At 35.8% G+C, this 22,484-nt stretch overlaps 1 protein-coding gene across 1 annotated transcript in view; it reads left to right on the forward strand.

Moving 5' to 3' along the window:
* Window positions 1-22,484, forward strand: part of INPP4B (inositol polyphosphate-4-phosphatase type II B) — a 797,369-nt gene that overhangs the window by 414,854 nt on the left and 360,031 nt on the right. Inside the window, 3 exon segments of the mRNA XM_030313011.1 lie at window positions 3,396-3,531; window positions 3,534-3,602; window positions 6,305-6,349. Of these exon segments, the coding sequence (XP_030168871.1) occupies window positions 3,513-3,531; window positions 3,534-3,602; window positions 6,305-6,349 (133 nt within the window). The 5' untranslated portion in view covers window positions 3,396-3,512.

The following is a 22,484-nucleotide window of genomic DNA, read 5'->3' on the forward strand; positions in this document are numbered from 1 at the left end:
AATGTAGGGCTGTTGAATAGACTATGCAGCTTTCTATATGCTCTGGTTAGGTTCCTTGGTTGGGCAGGATGAAAGTTGTATTCAGGGATGAGGAGGTTACAAATTAGATCTCTGTCCTGGAGCAGTGGGAGAAGCTGCTCTAAAGCCATAAAGCTTTTTGTTTGTTGCATTAACTCAAGACAACCTCCACTCTAAGTTTCCGATTAAACTGGCACTAGATTGCCTGCCCACCTCTCGCTTCCTGGGGTGCCAGCCCATCAGGTGAAATGGAACTGGAAAACACTCTCCTCAGTATCTCAGCTCCCTTGCCTAGGCAGTAGGGGGAGGGACTTTCAGTTTCCCAAACAGGCTTTCTGGTGGAGAAGAACTGGAGCTACCCTCAGCCTTGTCTATGAATTAATCCTCTTGTCTCTGTGCAGCACTGGAACACTCCACAGGTGGTACTGGCTTTGTTCTGGGGGATCTCTGTCTGCCTCTGAGCTGAGTACCACAAGTCTTCAAAGCTCCCAGGAGTTGTCATCAGAAGACACTCTTAGCTCCCTTGCCTTGGCAGAAGGAGAAGGCACCACTGCAGGCTACCCTCAATTTCTCAAACAGGTTCTCTGGTTGGAAAGGGGTGGGAGCTACTCAGCCTGGTAAAGTCATCTTTTAACTTAATGACCTTGTTTACTTGAGAAACATCCAGTAAGTAGAGTGATGACATTGTTCCCTCAGTTGTTCTTCTCTGCTGCTCTCTCCTATCACTGTCAGTGCTTTTACCAGCTAAATTCTCTTCTTGCTCCCCTGAATGGTTTTGTGCCTTACAGTTCAGTCTTTAGTCATCCTTTTTTTTCACTACATGTACTTGGTTTCAATGACTTCATTTGACTGACTTCAACCATTAGCCAATGATTTACAAAAAAATGCTTTTCCAGCCTTAGTATCTCTCCTGAAATCTAGACCCATGTGTTTAACTGTTTCTGAATATTTGAAGACATTTCAAAAACAACATGGTTAGAACTAAACTCATCATCCTTGACTAAAATCACTCTTTCTTTATATTCCAGATAGTTTAGTGGTCCATATTTACTGACTTTCACCTGAAATTCCTGACTTCCATTATCTCAATTCTAAATTGTAGCTAATTCCATCATTAAGTCTAGGTAACTGCATTTAATAAATGGCCCTTTATCCCATTTAACTTGTTTTGGAATCCAGATTCTCTTCTCTAGTCATCTGCTTCTGTTTTGACTTAGATCCTCTTTATTATTTTATTTTCCTTGAATATTAAAATAACCTCTAAACAAGTTAGTTTCCTTATTAAGTTGTCAACTCCTAGTATGTTCTCTACTTTGACACCCAGTAAACTTTCTAAAAATCAAATATAGTTTTGTCACTCTCTTACAATAGGTACATTTAATGTCACTTCTTTCTGCTCTGAGAATTAGGTTTAGTATCTCTAGCTGACTTTTTAAAATATATTTGTGGTATGTAAAAATTTAAATCTATTCTTGTGCATGATCTCCAAACCAAAAAATTTCCAATAGACACAGAAAAGGAACTACTGTATTTAACCATAACCATAGGTAAATGCTGTATTTACCAGCTAGAAAATGTAGTGGTTTTCTAGAGCTTTTCTATTAACATAACTGATTCCTTCTGAGGCATATACCTTGTTAATAGGTATCAAATCTGAAATTTCTCCTCAAATGAAACAAGATAGAAAAAATGAATAGAGTCATAAGAGGTTGTTATACGATCTTTGTCTTATGTATTTGACTTTATTCTCTTGAAATTGAATTTATTTTTAAGTTTTGAATGGGTGATATGCCTAAAATGGGACCATATTAATAATGTTTATAGGCCTCTTCAGTCTTCTCCACTCACCCAAAGGTACACATTCACCACACTCAGAGTTGACATTTATTTTATTAATTATTCACTGTTAGTGTGCTGAGTTGTTAGTTTGTTAAGATTTATCCATATTGCTTATTTAGGCCTCCTCTTTAATTTTTACGACAGCTGATCAAGATTAGAGGTTGAGTTTTTGGTGAAGAAGTACAGTTAAGTTGACAAAGTTCTTTTACCCAAGTCCCACATGCATGGTAGTCTTCCACAGATATGACCCCACTCATGCTAATGAAATTGTCATAGGTTCATGATAGAATGTGGTCCAATGAATATGTCTGTCCTTATCAGAAGACACATCTAAATTTAAATAGTTAAAAAATAGAAAGCATTATCTTAATTCAAAATACAATTTTTAACTTGAAGAATTTGGTCTAATTGATAGTGCAATTGCCCTTTACTCCTGGCCTTCATTCCTGGTTGTATCCTGAAGAACCAATGCGTACTTATATACAACTTTATTAGAATATTTTTTAAAGATTCAAGATGCTTTCAGAATTTAATTTTTACCAGATGATCTTTAAAAACCAGAGCTGAATTACAAATGAAACTGCTTTGTTAAAACAACAAAGACTAAGGCTGTGGATTTGTGAAGTTGGAGACGAAATCATTATTCTAAACCAAACTTGATCGCCACTATCGCTTTAAACAACATTGGACAGACATTTAAAGATTTTTTATACATTTTAATTCAGGTGTAACTTGATTTAAAACCACATTGATTTTTTTTCCCTAATTCATTCTTGGTCATGTATATCAGGCTAAATATCAGAATGAATTTGAAACTATTTGTGGCTATTTGCATAATAGGGTATTAAATTCTTGGAAAAGCTTTCTTTCCCCCATGCTGATTTTCATGATTTTGTTGTTACTTTCATTTCCCCTTGAGCTTTAGCTTTGTAGAGTTATTATTCATTCTTTTCACCATAGACCCTGATCATTAACCAATTAAAACTTTATCAGGCAGAGAAGCAAGACTCCATGGGTAATGATGAGGTTAGAAACTCCCTTGTACTACTTGTTGGCTCTTGGCTCATATTGGAAGAAGAGTGCCATGCCAAATTGTCTTTACGTGCTCGTGAATAATGTTCTAACAAGGGTGGATGGAGAGATGAGTGTAAAGGGTAGATCATAATGGAAGGAATGATAGTAATATTCACCTTGGCAAAACATGCTAATGCCCTGACAAGATGCTATCTGCTCTTGCTGCTAAATTAGATGCATATTAGGTTAGCAGCAGCCCCTATTGCTATCTACTGTTTTACAGAATGACCTAGAAGAGAAGAATACACATTTCAGGATTTAGAAATCCCTCTTATGAACATAAAATAATTGCATAGAGAATACCCACTTAACTTAGAGTTCATGAGGCATAAATTAGGTGGATAGATCTTGAAAATAAGGTGAGATAGGCAGGAAGTTGTAGTTTCTACCTACCTTCAATTCTTAGCTTTATACTAAACTCTGAAGTAACTAAGATTTTTGCTGTTGCTGTTTCCTAAATGCAGAATTTCAGAAGATATTGGGCCTTTAGTGTGAAGATACATCTATATTAAACCAGGAATCACTGGCAGTGACATTTGGACGTGAAAATTTAGAAGACTAAACAACTGTGAAGGTTGATCATGGAAATCAAAGAGGAAGGACATCAGAAGAAGGCCAGCACTTTCTTCCCACACCCCAGGCAAATGATACTGGGGACTTCCAGTTCACAAGTAAGTATATGTGTTCCCCTCTCTGTAATTCTCTGAAATGTAATTCTCTGAAAATGTAAATTGAGTCAACTAAGCATACATTCATATGTATTCACAGAACCTGGTCTAAGCACTAAGCTACATTCATATTATCACAGAAACCTGGGTTCTAACAAATGGCATGAAATTAACTATTTTTTTGTTTGCACCCATTTATTTTGTCCTAGTGAGTCTGTGATGTGATTCTGATCCTTTATCTTGAGTGAGACAGATGATAGTCTATGAAATGGACTATGAAATATAGTCTATGAAATATCAAATAGTAGCATCAAAGTTATTGAATGTATATTAAGACACTAATAAATACTTTTTTTTTTCCAATGTTTATTTATTTTTGGGACAGAGAGAGACAGAGCATGAACGGGGGAGGGGCAGAGAGAGGGAGACACAGAATCGGAAACAGGCTCCAGGCTCTGAGCCATCAGCCCAGAGCCTGACGCGGGGCTCGAACTCACGGACCGTGAGATCGTGACCTGGCTGAAGTCGGACGCTTAACCGACTGCGCCACCCAGGCACCCCAATAAATACTTTTTTTAAGACACTAATAAACTTTTTAAGTACACCTCCTCTTTAGCATTTATGTAATCTCATGTGGAATTATTTTTTAGAATATAGAAATATTCTCTTTAAAATCAGTCATTTAAGTTGAAAGCATTAGGACATAATGGTTACCCTAGACAGGTAGATTGTCACTGCTATACTCAAGAACACTAAGTCACATAAATAGAGCAAACATGGAGATGTGGCCAAGATTTGCATTTAGACATTACAGTTGTATTTGTGCTATTCAAGTCATTAAATCATTGGAAGAATTGTATGTTTTCTATTATGCTTCAAATTGTAAAGTTTAGGTTTTATTGTTTAGCATGAATTGTGCCTTTTCAAGAGTCCTGTTGGCCATTTATTTATCGCTTTCAAATATATGTCAAATTAAATGAGAGTATTTAATTTACACCATAAAATAAACTTTAAAGGGTAGCTTGGGTGTCTCAGTCAGTTAAGCGTCCAACTCTTGATTTTTGGCTGAGGTCATGATCTCAAATTTCATATGTTCGATCTCCACATTGGGCTCCGTGCTGACAGAGTGAAGCCAGCCTGGGATTCTCTCTTTCCCTGTCTTTCTCTGCTCCTTCCCCACTGGTAGACATGTGTGCATACATGCTTTCTCTCAAAAATAATAAACATTTAAAAACATAAAAAATAATCTAAAGAAAACAGTATTGGTTGAATATGTTTTCTAGAAATTTGTTTGTCAAAGCTTACAGCAGTTACTAATAGTCTTTAAAAAAATCTACATTATTTGATGAATGAACAGAGATCTACCCAATGATTACAAGTCTCATCTCTCTGGAAAGTCTGATATTTTTTTTTTTTCAACTTTTTTTTATTTATTTTGGGACAGAGAGAGACAGAGCATGAACGGGGGAGGGGCAGAGAGAGAGGGAGACACAGAATCGGAAACAGGCTCCAGGCTCCGAGCCATCAGCCCAGAGCCCGACGCGGGGCTCGAACTCACGGACCGCGAGATCGTGACCTGGCTGAAGTCGGACGCTTAACCGACTGCGCCACCCAGGCGCCCCGAAAGTCTGATATTTTTTAATCATAGTATTGTGAAATGTCAACAGGAGAAAAAATAAATGGCTACTAAGCAAAAAAAAGAAGAAAAAAAGTTAGCCCTGTAAATAAACAAATAGATTTTATACAAAGAAATGGTACTAACATATATTAGTGATCCAATATTAGTAAATTTAAATTGTATTTGGTAAATGCACCAGTAGAAATAAATAAGAAAATGATTTTACATTTATTTAGATTTAGAAATAAATAAGAAATGATTCTTACATTTATTACCAAATAGTTTACTTTTTCATTAATTTTAGTTTCGCTTCTTTGGCCACCCATGAGTTGTAATAAGTGGTATCCAAGTCCTCATCCAGTCTTGTTTAAAAAGACCCCGAGCTGTGCGTGGTCGTCGGGTATCCATGTTATCACATTATACCACATTATCACCTTACAGTCGGATCTCGCTGCCTTCTAACCCTTACATGTTCCCATTTCCTTACTTTGGTTCTCAGACATTCCCTCCACTTCATTCTAAGCCATGTTGTTAGATTTCTTAAAAATCGTGATAAAAAGGAATAGAAACATTTATCAGGACATTGATTTGAGCTATCTATAAGTTGACAGAATAACCACCACCATAATGTCCTTCATAACCTTACAAGAGATATCTCTTTAATTAATAACTTACTCTTTACAGCAGGCTGGAATGGTTTGAAAGAAAAATCTATATAGGAGAGTACTTGGGTGAGGTCATCTTTTTTGAAAGTTTTGCCTCTGTCTACATTCATCTAAAAGAAACTAACAATGAAAAAATCATTTTAAATTGCAAAGCTTACAAAAACAATATTTTTGAGTTTCTTTAGAGCCTTAGAGCTAAGGAGATCAGTCAAGTCTTTAGTCACATTTAGTTCTGCTACAAATATTATGCCCTGTCCTGAGAACTGATGGCTTATCAGTCTGGACAATTAACTGAGTTAATTTGTTCTGCCAAATAATATATTTATACATCCTGGGTAGGGTGAAGCACTGTAATATGTATTTATATATCTTTGATAATGAGTTAAATATCTTTAATCTGAATTCTTACCCATTATTGATAGGTATTCAGAAGACTCCAAATGAACCACAGTTGGAATTCATCCTTGGTAAGGAATTCTATCTTACTTATACTGATAAATATAATAGTAATTGCATATATAGTATACAGCCTTAGGTTGCTTATATCATTATATCATTGCTTATAATCATTATATAATTTACAAACTTTTACAAACATTGTTCTATAAAAGAAATTTCACTCTTTAAGGTGTTACTTTGAGGTAGATGGCAGGATGGGTGAAATAGGTAAAGGAGATTAAAAGTACAGTTATCATGATGGGCACTGAGAAATGCTATGAAATTGTTGAATTATATTCTACACGTGAAACTAATACAAGTTGTTTTTGTTGTACTTCAGTTTAAAAAATAATAACAAAGCTGGGGGGGAGTTCATTCTATATGGTGTTACTTTCCCCAATTTATAGAATCTGAGCTTATGGTTCTGAAATATTTTGTAAGCTCACTGATATCTTTACATTGTATTTGTAATGAGGTTTTATAGAATCACACATACATGTGTTCAATTTCATATACAGAGACAAGATAGGTAAACCTTTATTAATATACGTGTTTTATAAATTTTTGGAAAAATTGAAATATATACATTTATTATCTATAGTAGTTTTTAGTGGTTTGAAGTCTCAATTATTCCAGGATTATCTATTTTCATTAATGAAATAGGTTTCAAATTTATATCCTTTGCTCAAAACATTACATTTTGAAGTATAACTTACTGAGATAACATTGTGTGTGTGTGTGTGTGTATATTTATAATACATATAAAATATTAATATATATTATATATATAAAATATATATATATAAATTATTAATGTATATATATTTATAATATATATAAAATATATATATATATAATATATATTTAATATATTAATATATATTTAATTTTGTTTGTTTTCTCTTTAATAGAGCTTATTTTTAGAGCATTTTTAGGTTCACAGCAAAATTGAACAGAAAGGACAGAGATTTTACATTTATTACAATTGTTGAACTTACACTGATAAATCATTACCACTCTAAGTCCATAGTTTACATTTGGGCTCATTCTTGGTTTTGTTATATTCTATGCGTTTGAATAATAATAATGACATATATCGATCATTAAAGTATCAAACAGAATATCTTCATTACCCTAAAAATCCTGTGTGCTCAGTCTATTCATCCCTCTCTCACCTAACCTGCGGCAACTACTGATATTTTTTACTGTCTCCCTAGTTTTATCTTTTCCAGAATGTCATATAGTTGGAATCATGCAGTATGTAACCCTTTCATACTAGCTTCTTTCACTTAGTAATATTCATTTAAGTTCCCTCTAGGCCTTTTCATGGCTTGATAGCTCATTTTTTAGCACTAAAAATTATTCCAATGTTTGGATATACCACAGTTCATATGTCCACTCACTTACTAAGGGATTTCTAGGTCACTTCCAAGTTTTGACAATTATGGATAAAGCTGTATGCAAGTTTTTATGAGGACGTAAGTTTTCAATGCCTTTGGGTAAATATGAGGGAACATATTGTTATTTGGCAAGAGTATGTTTAGTTTTATAAGAAATTGCCAAACTGTCTTGCAAAGTGGCTATATTATTGTGCATTCCTGCCAACAATGCCTAAGTGTTTCTGTTACTCTTCATCCTCACAAGCATTTAGTATTGTCAGTGTTCTGGATTTTGGTACAATTCATTTCTTAAACATTTCATTTTTGTTACAAACGTAGCTAAAAGGTGCTTTAAGTTAAGGATTCTAGTTTTTTATTTTCCCAGGTATTGAGAAACAGAAATGTGAAAACTCAAGAAACTTCTGTGGTAACACCCAAAAAGTTATACTTTTTTTTTTCTTTTTTCTAGAGAGTTCTCAGATAGTGTCAGATATAGAAAGAACTTGTATTGTATTGAGTAGCAAAATAAGCCTAGGTAGCTCTTGACTCACTGTAACTCTTGCTACTTGAGCCTTTATCTATTCATCTTTCATTTTTGAGACAAGAAATTCATTTTTTTAACTTTTTTTAGTAGGATTTCAAAGAGTTAAGATGTGTTAGAAAATAACTTAGTGTATTTATTTCTTTATTATTATTTTTAGAAGTAATGTTGAGGCCATTACTTTTATTTTTTATTTATTTTTTGGGGAGAGAGTGTGTGCACAGAAGTGGGGGGGGCAGAGAGAGAAAAGGTGAGAGAGACAATTCCAAGCAGGCTCTGCAGTTTCAGCTCAGAGCCCAATATGGGGTTTGAACCCACAAACAGCAAGTTGGAGCTGAAGTTGGAAGCTTCACCAACTGAGCTGCCCAGGCACCCCTAATTTAGTGTATTTAAAGATACAGATAAATCCTTCTTATTTTCATCTTGTGAAATCTGAAGGAGGCAGAGACAATTGTAGGAGAGGCTGTTAGTCAAACATGGAGACCAAGTTTCAAGAGACAGGGTGCCTGGGCCAAATATGTCTCTTCTATTTCAAATAAAGTTATCTGTCTTGTTCAAAGACCTCGGTATATTTTTTTTTTTTGTTTTGAAAGCCCAAATTCAGTAGCAATGCTGTTGTCACCTATTTTTCTGTCTTTGGATCATAGATCTAAGAGATGAGCAGCTGTGAGAATTTATTCATAATAATATTCCTCCCACTAAAAAAACCTTCAATTTTATTTTTCATATTTACTTAAAAGACACACTAGAATTCTTTTTTTTTTAATTTTTTTTTCAACGTTTTTATTTATTTTTTGGACAGAGAGAGACAGAGCATGAACGGGGGAGGGGCAGAGAGAGAGGGAGACACAGAATCGGAAACAGGCTCCAGGCTCTGAGCCATCAGCCCAGAGCCTGACACGGGGCTCGAACTCACGGACCGCGAGATCGTGACCTGGCTGAAGTCGGATGCTTAACCGACTGTGCCACCCAGGCGCCCCAAGACACACTAGAATTCTTAACAACAGATCATTTGATTTTATCATGTGGCAAAAAAAATGCCTTACAAGTAAATAAGGTTATTGAGAGTCTTCAGGAAATTGTGTTGTTGATCCTGGAAGATATATTCCCCAAACTATTTGTTATGCTTTTGAGCACACAAAGCCCTCAATTGTACTATTAAAAAAGAAAGAAAAGAAAAAAAAAAAAACACTTTTAAAAACTACTCTTTCAAGGACATTATAATTAAATCTGTATAGGCTTTACTATATATTTTGGCTTTTTTTTTTTTTTTTTTTAGTTTTTTTTAAATCCCACAAATTCTTTAACACTTCACCTGCTAACTAGTTAACTTCATAATTAATAATGAAATAATAATCATTTCCTAAATATTTTTATCATTATTTAAGAATGCATATTTATTTAATAAAAAAGCAACGCATTTTAATACAAAAAACATTCTTTAAAAAAAAAAAGAAATAAAGCAGGAGGCTTTTTTTCCACCTAATTTTTCAATGAAATTTTTGATATTTGATTCCTGATTCTTTACTAAGTATTCAAATAAATTGAAAACTCCAATAGCCTTGCCTTTAAATTGGGGAAATAGCTATACTAATTTTGCTAGGTGTCATAATGCTTTGTATAAGTTATTTTCCATTAAGGATTGTTTCTGCCATGTCTGTATGCCATTATGAAATCATTATATCTTGCTGAAGTTCTCTACATCTTTATTCAAGTAAATGAGGTAGGAGATTCTTAGTCAATTGAGCAAACTAATTGGTTAAAAATGTCTTGATAGCACAAGATCAGCATTTACTGAAAAATGAGTATCTCAAGACCATTACCAACTATACTTCTAGTGGTTTATTGAATCTAAATTATATAACTCATCCCTTACAACTGAAAGACTGCATCCGTGTTTTTATCATTGTTTCTTTTAAGTGTGTTGATTCCTTTTTATTTCCACAAAGAGAAATAATGAAAAACTGAAGAGAATAAAGATTTTCTTAAAGTTTAATAATTTTTTAAATTTTTAAACAAATTTTTATTTTATTTTTGTGCTTAGGTTAGCATTTAAGAAGAGAGATCATTTCTTTCTTTTTAATTTTTTTAACGTTTATTTATTTTGAGACAGAGACAAAGCATGAACAGGGGAGGGTCAGAGAGAGGGAGACACAGAATCTGAAACAGGCTTCAGGCTCTGAGCTGTCAGCACAGAGCCCCACGTGGGGCTCGAACTCACGGACCGCGAGATCATGACCTGAGCCGAAGTCAGCCACTTAACCGACTGAGCCACCCAGGCGCCCCATGAGAGAGATCATTTCTTAAAATCTGGGTGCATTTCTTTTGAAACCATTGTGGAAAATATAGAGAGAAGACTAATCTTGCCTGAGACAAAAACTTTCTATTAACTATTAAGTTTATGCTCTTAATTATGCTCATAATGTTTATATATTTTCATTTACTAGATCCAAAGTCAATAGAATACTTATGAGTAGTTTTCATATTTTTATGTGGATACTACATATCATAAATCCAAAACAATAGGCACTAACTTATACTACATATTTTGATATACATTAATATATATTAATGGCATGAGATGACACGTGTGTGTGTATGCATGTACTCCTTTATTTGACCCTGTGAAGTTATATTCTTAAAATAATTTATACCTTGGTGCCTGATACCTAATGGAGGCCAATGACCAGATATAGGGCACATCGAAAGACACATTTTAGGCATGGCAACAACCTCGGTGTCAATTATGATAGGAATGTAAAGACACGGATGCTGGAGTGAAAGTTCTAACAATACAAATCATTCTTTCATCCATTTTGTATTGGGAGCATAGCAAACTTGTAAGTAAATAATTTCAGGTAGTGTTAAGTTCTATGTATACAGGAAATAGAACAACTATATAGAATATGTCTGGGGGAGAGGTAATTGACTTGCGGAATGGAGGGACTATTTTAGATATAAAAGTCAAAGAAGGATTCTGTGTATCCAAAGGGATTTGGGAAGTGGGTACTTGTTGGAAAGTGTCTATACTGAATAGAAGATCCAGGTAACTTTCTGAGCAGGAGACCCTGGCTATAGTAAATATTTATGCAGCAGGTAAAGGGTCATAAGAATGAGAATACTGGGTTTCAAGGGTAGTGAATTGGGTTGCTGGTTTGATCAGGAATGAAACCAAGTTATGAGCTGATCTGTCTTGAAGTAAACAAAGCCTCAGCAGCAATGGCAGAATACTGACGACCACCTGTTAGATGACCAGAATGCTAGGGTCAGAGTATGACAATTGTGAGACAGAAGAAATACTCATCCTGGTCCCATAGCCTCTTCTAGTGTCTCTTACTCCATAACCCCTGGGTAATAGAATCAGCCCTCATGATTGGGTTGAGCCTCTAGTGAGCAAGAGACAGGGAGAGTAGGATTCAAAGCTAACAGATTGTTAATCCTTTGCCTTTTGTGAAGCTGTTTTATCTTTTAAGAATCTATATATAAAATTATGGGATAGTTTTTTTTCCAGAGACTTTTCCCTCTTGAAAGAAAATGTATCAACTCGTCCCATGTAGGTTTTATTAGTGTATAAAATAAGACGAATCCAAGGATCAAATTATTTAACATAGCCTTACTTTATTTTTTAGTTTTCTCTAAAATTGAGAAGTCTTATAGCAACTGCTATAACTTCTATGGTAATATAATGAAAATTAGCATAAATAAAAATCAGTAATAGGCAATGTAGAAATACATCTGTTATCTCTGCAATGTAGTTATATATCATAATACATTTTCAGACAGTTAACTCTTTTTATGTCCATTATATCATCTCATTTCTTGACTTTTATCCTAATACCTCAAATTCAGGATGGATGAAGGAAAGTGCAGACCACTGTATTTTATTCTCAATGCAGAGTCGATCAGCATGTGTTGTTTAATTTTTATAGTAAAACATATAGTCTTAAGATGGAATACTATACAATCATAAAAATCATCTGTTAAAGGGATATTTCATCAAACAAGGGAATATAAATGTTGCCAAAACAGAATAACAAACTACATATACAACATGACCCTTACTTATTTAACTCTCTTTGTATGTATGAAAGAATAAGATTGGAAGAATAAGTATGAGTATCTTTAATCATGGTTATGACATATTAGTAGGATTTTGCTTCCTTTGTTTACTTTCTTACAGCTTTCCAAATCTCTGCAATGTGCTCATATAAATGTCACAATCAGGTGGTGTCATTTTTTAAAATGAATAACCTGAATAAGCTAAACAAGAAAAGGGGCATATCTGAAGTGGTAAAAATCTGTTCTTTGCTTCAATTAGCTCATAGTATAATTAGAGAGGTCAAACTAAGACTCCTGAAATCATTAAAAGACCTTTAAAACCTTAGCAATTTTGGGGGCACCTGGGTGGCTCAGTTGGTTAAGCATCCGACTTCTGCTCAGGTCATGATCTTGTGGTCCATGAGTTCAAGCTCCACATCAGGCTCTGCACTGACAGTTCAGAGCCTGGAGCCTGCTTCATATCTGTGTCTCTCTATTCCTCTCTACCTCTTCCCCACTCACACTCTTTCTCTTTCTCTCTCTCTCTAAAAAAAAATAAGATAAACATCAAAAAATTAAAGCTCAGTGATTTTTTAGGATCTCTAAGAATATAAAGATTGTGTAAAGAATCAAATGAGTGCAGAGAGGAGTAGTCAAAAAGACTTTGCAAGGAAAACTAAATAAAGTCAATTTTTCAAGGAAGACTGTAGGATTAAAAATAGGAAGAGGAAAGGAGGAATCACATCCTAGACCAGGAGAGCATCATAAGCATACACTTGGTGCTTGGAATAAGATAAAGACTTCAACTCCAGAAAACACACACATACCAAAGCACATAATAAATACTCATTTATCATTAGATACCAAGCTACATATAGAAAGGCCAGCCATCTTGTCTTCCTGGAAGAGAAAGTGGAAAATGTGTTCTCAAATTGGGTTCTCCATTCCTCTATTTCTTGGTCCTTTGGAATAGTTGTATGTATAGAAAACTCAATGATTCCAAGTGTTTTAACTTCACATTCACTCTGGAAGGCATGCCAGTTCTGCCATACATAATGTGACTAAATAGAGAAATTGAAGTTTACCACTTGTAGAGACTATTTTTTCTATGGTAACAGGAAAATAAAATTTTTTATTAAAAAATATAAATTTAAAATAAATTAAAATAATTTATTAAAATATATTAAAATAAAAACAGTCTTGTGGATATGCAACCCACTATACTAGGTAAGTGAGGTGTACCATTCTAGAATTCAGTAATTAAAATTCAATTTTATGACAACATTATATTATGGCAAAGTGACAAGATGTCCTTAGGTAGGTTACTTCAAATATCAGAGTGGCTTTCAAAAGAGGTTATCCTATTTTGGTTGCTAAGGCTTTGTCCAGGAAGGTGATGAATCTAAATACTTTGTTCTTCTATTGGATCATATATTAGGTTATGTGTACAGATTTTGGATTTTATATATAAAGTAACTATATATCTTTTTTTATGGTTGTATTTTATCTTTTTTAATTGTATTTAAATTTATTTAGTTAACATACAGTGCATGATTGATTTCAGTAGTAGAATTCAGTGATTTGTCACTTATATACAACACTCAGAGCCACTAATTTCTAATAGCCTGGTTAACAAAACAAAAAAAAACCAAAACAAAACAAAAAACAAACAGCAAGCAAAAAACACAAAGTCGTGTAAATTATGTGATCAGTTTTCTGTGTTCAGAATTTGAAATGTGTATTAAAATGTGCTCAGACTGACAAGCTGCATAAAAAGTCTCATTTCTTTATAGACACAGCTTTTATAGCTTGCTAGGGCCTTCATTAACCTGCACGTCAGGTCCATTTATACTTTATGAATTGCTATAAATCAGGAATTGTTTCGTATGTTTCTCTAAAAGAAAAAAAAAACCTTAGGAGGCTAAACTTGCTAGCTCCTTTCTGTGTTTACACTTCTACATTCCTGCTGGTCTTTGTTCTATAAATGATTATAAAGCTCTGACTTTTTTCTTTAAAGCTCCAGTGGAAAAATGGAAGGTTTTAGTCTATCTTCTTTAGTATCTTTTACCCTCTACGTGGTATGCTGTTCCAGCTAAAGGGAATACCAAGCACAGAGGTATATTTTTTGTATTTAATCTATTGGTAAAAATATTACTTCCTATAAGCTGTAAGATCATCTTGAAGCAAAAAAAGAAGCACCTGCTAAGAATTAGATAAGGCCTCTGCTCATCCTTTTTTGTTGCTTCATTAAACACAGATCACCATTATCTTGATTCTTACAATGTGATATTTCCCTTAAAAAACATTGCTTTCCACTCAACAATAATTTGGGGGGGGTACCTTCTAAAGACAAGGCATTGTGCAAAGTGCTGGGATCACAGTAATAGCACAGTGGTAGATACCATTCTTTGAGAATCCATGATATTTAAGATACTATGAAATGGTACTTTACCTCTTTACAAACAGAATGCCATGTTTTCCTCACCACAACTCTACAAGGTAACACTAAAAACAACAAACATTTATGAGTGCTTATCCATTTAACCATTCTTTTGTCGTAAGTCATTTACATAAATTAATTACTTTCTGTTTCACAATTCATTTATTTATTAAAATGTTTATTTGTTTATTTTGAGAGACAGAGTGAGAGTAAGCAGTGTAGGTGCAGAGAAAGAGGGAGAGAGAGAATCCCAAGCAGGCTCTGAGCTGTCAGCTCAGAGCCGATGGATGTGTGGTTTGATCTCACAAACCATAAGATTATGACTTGAGCCAAAATCATGAGTTGGATACTCAACTGACTGAGCCACCAGGCACCCCCATTTTCACAACTTAATTGTGGAATAATTGCTCCCTTATTAGTTAGTCATATTGTTTTAACAGGAAAAGAAACTTAGACATGAACAGGTAAAGTATGGGCCCAAGATTTGAACCCAGGAGTCTGAGTGCAGAGCATGCTCTCCCATTATGTTCACTTAAGAGATAAAACATCAAAAATTCCCAATGGTCAACTTCCCAAAGATCTTATGGAAATTGATTGACAGTGTCAGGATCCAAATTGAGTTTTGTCTGATTCTGAAGCCCCTGCTTTTTAATCATCAGGGTATATCCCCTTTTTATTGATTCCTGCTTCCCAAAATTTCTAGGAGGTGGTGAAGACAAACAACTATAATGCCAGGCAGACTATGATAAGGGCAAAATAAAGGCACACACCAACAACTATGGAAATACTAAGCAAACAGTAATTAAATATAATTATGGCATCAGAAACAACATCTCAAAGGAAGTGGCATTTGGACCAGACCTGAAAAGATGAGAGGGATTTCAGTTGGTTTAGAAGGAACACAAGAGACAATTAAAGCAAAAGGAGTAGCAAATTTCATGAAACAAAATCCTAGAGCTCATTTTCCAAGGTGATGTGCTTAATGCTCATTTACATATCGCTCTTTATTACTTATAATCCCACATCAAAATAAATTAAGGCTCTAGAAATTCTCTTGCAGTATTTTACAATCATTGCACATATATTTGGAGCTTATTTAAAATTCCAGATGAACACAAGTTTTTAAACATTGTCTAATGCTAGCAAATTGCATTTGGGTATCAGCAACAATTGAGCCTTACTGCTTTAGGGCTATATTAGATGAAACTCAAAGAAGCCTTAACCATGCTGAGCTGGATACAGTGGACTCTGTAGCCATGTTGTGCTCCTGACAACTGCCTACCTATGCAGAGTTTGCATACCTGAGCATCTTCCTTCAAGCTATTGCAATTTTGACAGCATCAGGTAACTAGCAATACTCTGAGGAGACCTTTTCAGAAACAAAGAAACAAAAATAACAGACAACTAATAGAAGTGGATTGCATTTCAGTCTCAGATTTCAGTCTACAGTTTGAGTGGGGAGGCAATATCTCACCAGTTAAGAGATGGGAGTGAGAAGCCAATTGAAATCATTTGAGTCCTATCTTTGTTACCGTCTAGCCACTTGACCTTAGAAAAATTACATGGTGTTTCTGAATCTCTGTTTTCTTATCTGTAAAAATGGGAAGGGCATCAGTATCTACCTTATAAGTTGCTTGTTAGGATTAAATAAATTAATGTACATAAAGCACTTAAACTAGTATCTGACATACATTTACTGAGTGGTTAAGCTGTATTATTTTGAAAATATCCTTGGGTGAGTCACTTTCTTATAGTCAACAAGTTCTTCCTTGAGCAGCAGGTCTTAAACACTGTCTTTTTGTGCATAATAATTGCTATCGCTTATGGAACTCCTTCTAGGTGCCAGGGTATTAGGCTGCAACACTTTTAAAAAAAATTTTTTTTGATGTTTATTTATTTTTGAGAGAGAGAGACACAAGCACGAGCAGAGGAGGAGCAGAGAGACAAGGAGACACAGAATCTTAAGCAGGCCTCCAGGCTCAGAGCTGTTGGCACAAAGCCCGATGCAGGGCTTGAACTCTCGAACACAAGATCATGACCTGAGCTGAAGTAGGATACTTAACCGACTGAGCACCCAGGCGCCCCTGCACACTTTTCATTTTTTTTATCTTTGCTTCTACAGCTGACCTATTAGTGCTTCCCACTATTCATGTTTCAGAGATGGATTCAGTAACTTGCCCAAGGGCATAAGGCTAGGAAGTGGAGGAGTATAGATTATAACTCCAAAGGCCATGTTCTTTGTGGTTGATTATTAAAGTGCAGGAGTGGGAGAGAGAAGACAATAAAAGGTAATCTAAGATCTGCATTATGTTTTTGTACTGCTGAAATAATTAGAGATTTCACTGAAAGAAGAGAGAAAATGAACCAATCAGAGCTTCTTAACAGGCTGTTGTGTGAGTAGTGGTTTCCAGAGTCTCAAGATTTAATGTGTGCTGCAGTTAGAAGGTAGCCTGTTCTTACTGACCACTGGTGTAGATTCGTTTGGTGCTCTTGAGGAAGTGAGATGTGTAACATCACTAATAAAATGAGAAATCAAACTTCTCTTCCCACTTCCTATCTGCTGCAAAACCGTATCATTTTTTTTTTAATTTTTTTTTCAACGTTTATTTATTTTTGGGACAGAGAGAGACAGAGCATGAACGGGGGGAGGGGCAGAGAGAGAGGGAGACACAGAATCGGAAGCAGGCTCCAGGCTCTGAGCCATCAGCCCAGAGCCTGATGCGGGGCTCGAACTCATGGACCGCGATATCGTGACCTGGCTGAAGTCGGACGCTTAACCGACTGCGCCACCCAGGCGCCCCGCAACCGTATCATTTAACTAGATTGTGTTGTGATAAGTAGATCTATTCCAGTCACATTTCTTTCTGAACAATATTCCATGGGAGCTTCAGTTAAAGGAGGTCTTTAACCAGGTGAACTCATAGGCCAAATCAGATTGTTCCACATAAGTTTTGCAAATTATTGTTAAATTAGAGGTTGTTTTTTTTTTTAATTTACTTCCCTACCTTCTTTATTTGTGTCTTTTTTCCATGAGCAACATACCTCGTCTAGTTTATTACTCTTTCTGTGTGATTTACCTCATTGCTTACTTCCCTCCATTGTCTAATTACTGACAGTGGCTGGTCACTGGAACAGGTATACCTTTGCAGCATCTGTTGCTACTTATGGGTAATTGGGGAATCAGGACTACCTAAGGGCTTTGTTCATTAGGTGGTTTTGCTTTGCATCAAGTTGAAAGCCTCTGAGGTTGTGAGGGAGCAAGATCCCCTGATGCTGCTGTCTTTGGGGCTGAAAATTTATCAGGCAGCCTTCTTGTCGAGCAGATGGTATCCAAAAGTATCCTAGGCCACCTGGGAGCCATGCCATGGGGAAGAAAAGAGACCTAGTAGAGTGGAAATCAGTATTAAAGAGACGTCCCTCGTGTTTCCACTGTACAAAACAGTCTTTTCCAAAATGCTTCTAACTTGGGCTTTGACCTTTTGAAGTTGGCAAAGGTGGTGCTATGCCCATTTTACAATGGAAGAAAACTGACTCTCAGAGGCATTAAGTGACTTGCCTACGGTCATACACCTAGTATGAGAAAGCCCAAGCTTTTCAAGTGCTCTGGCACTTATTCCCATATTACTTTTACTTTATCAAGGACAAGCAGATTATTCTTGGCTGTTATCTATCGTGGTGAGGTCTCAGAAGTCAATTTAAGCAAAACAGGTATCCCCAGGTCAAAACTTGTCCAAATTCAGGATATCGGTTTTATCCCCAATATTCACAAAACTTAAATGTGTCATCACTCTTAGCAACTTGAAAGTCCACGGCTTTAAACATTTGTGGGTTTTGTTTTCAAAACCTGTAACTCTTGCTTTCACTTTTCCATGGAGCTCCCTACTCCCATTTTCAACTGGCTAGGAGATATCTCCACTTGCTCATCTAGGAGGTATTTTATTCCTCCATGATGCCAATCTCGCAAAAATATCACCATCCATTCAGTTATACAAATCCCCCAATATCACTCTTTTTAATTCCCTTTTTTTTAACCTCATTTTAGATCCATCATCAAAGCCTATATTCCTATGTTTAAAATATTTCTGAATTTGACCAACCCCATCCTTTGCCCCTCCTGTTGTTCAATTCTAAGCAGCTATCAGCTCTCATCGGGGACAGTTAGAGGACTCTTTATGGGAACCTGGCATCTGCTCTTGCCCCTGCATAGTCACGTCCAGACAGAAGATCCAGAATAATCTTTTAAAAATATCAATGGTGATTTCTTCACTTTCCTAGTTAAAATCCCCCAATAGCTTCCATTTCACTTAGAATAAAATTGAAATATCTTACCACATTCTACAAGGATCTTGAGAAGTAGGCCATTCTCACCAGACATAAGCTATCCCCTAGCTCATTCTTCATCAGCTTTGGTCTTCTTTTTGCTTCTCAAACAAGCCAAATATCTGGATCTTTGCATTTGTTGTTCCCCCAAACTGGCTCCTTGGTATGTTTTAGCTCAGCTCAAATGTCACCTCATCAGAGAAACTTTTTGTGACCCACACCCTCACTCCTCAACATTCAATTTAACACCCTGTTTAAAATTGTGACTAAATTATTATTTTAAACTTCATGTCCCACTAGCGTACAAGCTCCATAAAATAGGGAACTTCTTGTTCACTGCTGTGAAACTGTCACCTAGAATCATGCTGGGCACATTTAGACACTTAATAAATATCCATGAATTGAATGCATGCATGGATGCCATTGCTTTTTTCCTCTCATATTTCTTCATAAAATAGATGTGTATATTTAGATATGCCCTTGAAATGTTTTGTAATTATTGTGACACAATTATTTGTAGAAAGAAGTTCATTTTAAAATTCTCAATAAATACAATTATTTAAACATTGATATTTTGTTATAAGAAAATTATATATTAGGAAGGGTAGAGGCTTACTTGCCCTTGGAGTTCTTCTAGAAAGAACTGAGAGGAGGAATCAGTCATAGGCTGAGCTGAACAAGGACATTTTGTAACTAGACTGTATAGCTGGTGATTGCTTACCTGTTTAGAATTTATGTCTAAAATTCTTCACAAACACACTTCATGATTCTATTATTATGACAGCATCATAAAACAAGCAATCTTCTTAAAGCTTACGTATTTATTTTGAGGAGAGAGAGAGAGAATACACAAGTGAGCGACGACGGAGGGGCAGAGAGAGAGGGAGAGAGAATCCCAAGCAGGATCGGTGCTGTCTGTGCAGAGCCTGAGGTGGGGCTCAAACCATGAGATCGTGACCTGAGCCAAGATCAAGAGTCAGATGCTTCACCAGTTGAGCCACCTAGGTGTCCCCAAGAAAGCAATCTTCTTATAGATATGCTTTTAAGAGCATATGTAAACAAATAACAGAAAGTGTAACAGACAGCTAGAATAGTAGAAATGGACTGGAATGGGTCCAGAGATTTGAACTTACATTTCAGCCTATACCATGTAACCCTGAGAGAATGTAATACAAGGACAGTGTTTTGAGAGCCTGGGCTGGGCTGCCATCCTGAGAGCGTTTGAATCCTGATTCTTCTACTGGCTACCTGTGTAACCTCTGAACAATTAAATTTTATTGGGGAGTTTTTGTGGATTAAGCTGAGGTAGTTACTTAAACACTAAGAATGGTGCTAGACATATAAGTTATCACTTAATGGTATTAATCTGTTGATTGTCTTCAGTTAATCCCTTACCCTCTCTAAAACTCTGATTCTTTATGTGTAAGTTGTGGGTTATAATTCTTATTCACAGGGTGTTTGACAAATATATATGAAAGTGAGAAATATGTTCATACATCGTTGGAAATTCAATCTTTTTTTTTCTCACATATTTAATTGGATCTTCACCAACCCTCAGTGAGAAGAACTACAGTTACTATCCCCACTTCAGGATGAGGATAGGGAGACTCCATAACAAATCCAGTCACTGAGTCAGGACTGGGATCCATGGCTGGGAACCTTAAGCAGTTTACTCCATATAGCAAGTAAGAACTTGAAGGAGACCCTCAAACAGAAGATATCCATATTCTTATCTTACCTAGTGTACCACATGCCCTGGAAGAGTAGAGAGGTGGTTCTTTTTTAATTTGGGTAGTGTAACTACTCTTTGTTCTGAAACTGCCTTTGTAGCTAGGGCCCTGAAGCGTTCCATTCAGCTAGCAGGAACTCTGCTGAGCTTTAGATTTGAACTGTTCTCCCTGGAGATCCCAGTTTTCTAAGAATTTGCTTTTTTGTTTCTTTTCAAACTCTGATTCCCCTAGAAGCACTATCTGTTATTTCCAATTGTCTGAGCTATGCTTTTTCCACGTGGGTTGAACTTGTGGATTTTGCTGTGAATAATTAGTCCCTTCCTGTCTTCAAGTTATCCCACATTTGCTTTCTCACCTACATACTCACTTGTCTCCTTTCTATTGTTCTGTGTCTCCTGGATTGCTAGTCATTTCTAGTTTTAGCTTATCTGTATCTGTTTTATTTCCTGTGAGTCAACCATCTCATGATGGGAGAATTGACACCCCTAGAGCTGCACATAAAACACGAATATCGAGATTTTCTTTTGTCTATAGGAAAATCACACATGTGATTGACTCAAGAGTCAAGAAAAATGGGGAGTTATATTCTTCAAGGTCTTCAATACTGTCCTCCCCCAAATGATGTTCTACATGGAGACAATTAAAATAGAGGCTATCCCCTCAGACCCATCTATTCCTCTCATTCTCCCTTTCCCCCTCTTATTTTCTATTTATGTAAGGCTTTGATTTAATACTTTTAATCTACTTGTAAAATATTTGGTTTAAAGGGATAGCAATTTCATTAAAAAAAAAACCATTAATTTTACATATAGATACTAAGTGCAATACATTATAAAAATATTACTGAAATTTTTAAAAAATTACCTTAATTTAAAGCACCACCTTTTAAAATTTAAATCTCTTGTGTAATATATACAATGCAATTCTTCTAAAATATTTTGGTTTGGGAAATCATGTCTAAAAATTGGCTCATTCAGGATTTGATGAAAGCCAGGACTATGAGTCAATGTGTTGTACATAGACATCCAGATTGAACAACTGTTTTCCAGATCGCTTGCTATTTCCTGCCCAAACAAATGGATTCTTTCAGGAGACCATCAACCCCTGAAGGCAGCATTCCAGGCCTTATTTCCTTCATTTGTCCTCTGACTCCCGAATACCTCCTGGACATCAATCATTCTGAGTCTTTAGAGTTCAACAACTCTGAGTGCACTTCTCTTAGCCATCCTCTCTTTGGTGACTCAGGTTCTGACTTTTCTGCCACCCCTCCTGTAACTGTCTCCACCAGCCACACTGGCCTTATCTTTTGATTCAGGGGTAAAACAGGGAAGGTAACTAACCCTTCCCACTAACACACGTGCTCTTCTGGATCCACTGACAGGTTCTATGGTTGTCCTGATAGGAATCCTATTGGCTCCCATGTGGAACTGATTGATAGTCATGGAAAAATGCTGTCATCTTGGCCTCTGGGCAGATAAAAGGCTTCATGTTGTTTCTCTCTAAACTTTTCTGATCCTAGTTTTAACGTTACAGATTTCCATTAACTGATTCACAATATTTCTTTTAGTATTCGGAAGGACCTGCTTCCATTCTTGGAATAACGTTTTCATCCTTTCTTAAGCAGCACATATGTTCCTGCTGAAAAGAGCAGCAGAAAGCTGCAAGCACTTGTTTCTGAAGTGGAACGTGGATTTGGAGCTTGCACACAAAGAACCA

The sequence above is a fragment of the Lynx canadensis genome, chromosome B1 (assembly GCF_007474595.2).
Source record: "Lynx canadensis isolate LIC74 chromosome B1, mLynCan4.pri.v2, whole genome shotgun sequence".
Taxonomy (NCBI): Eukaryota; Metazoa; Chordata; class Mammalia; order Carnivora; family Felidae; genus Lynx; species Lynx canadensis.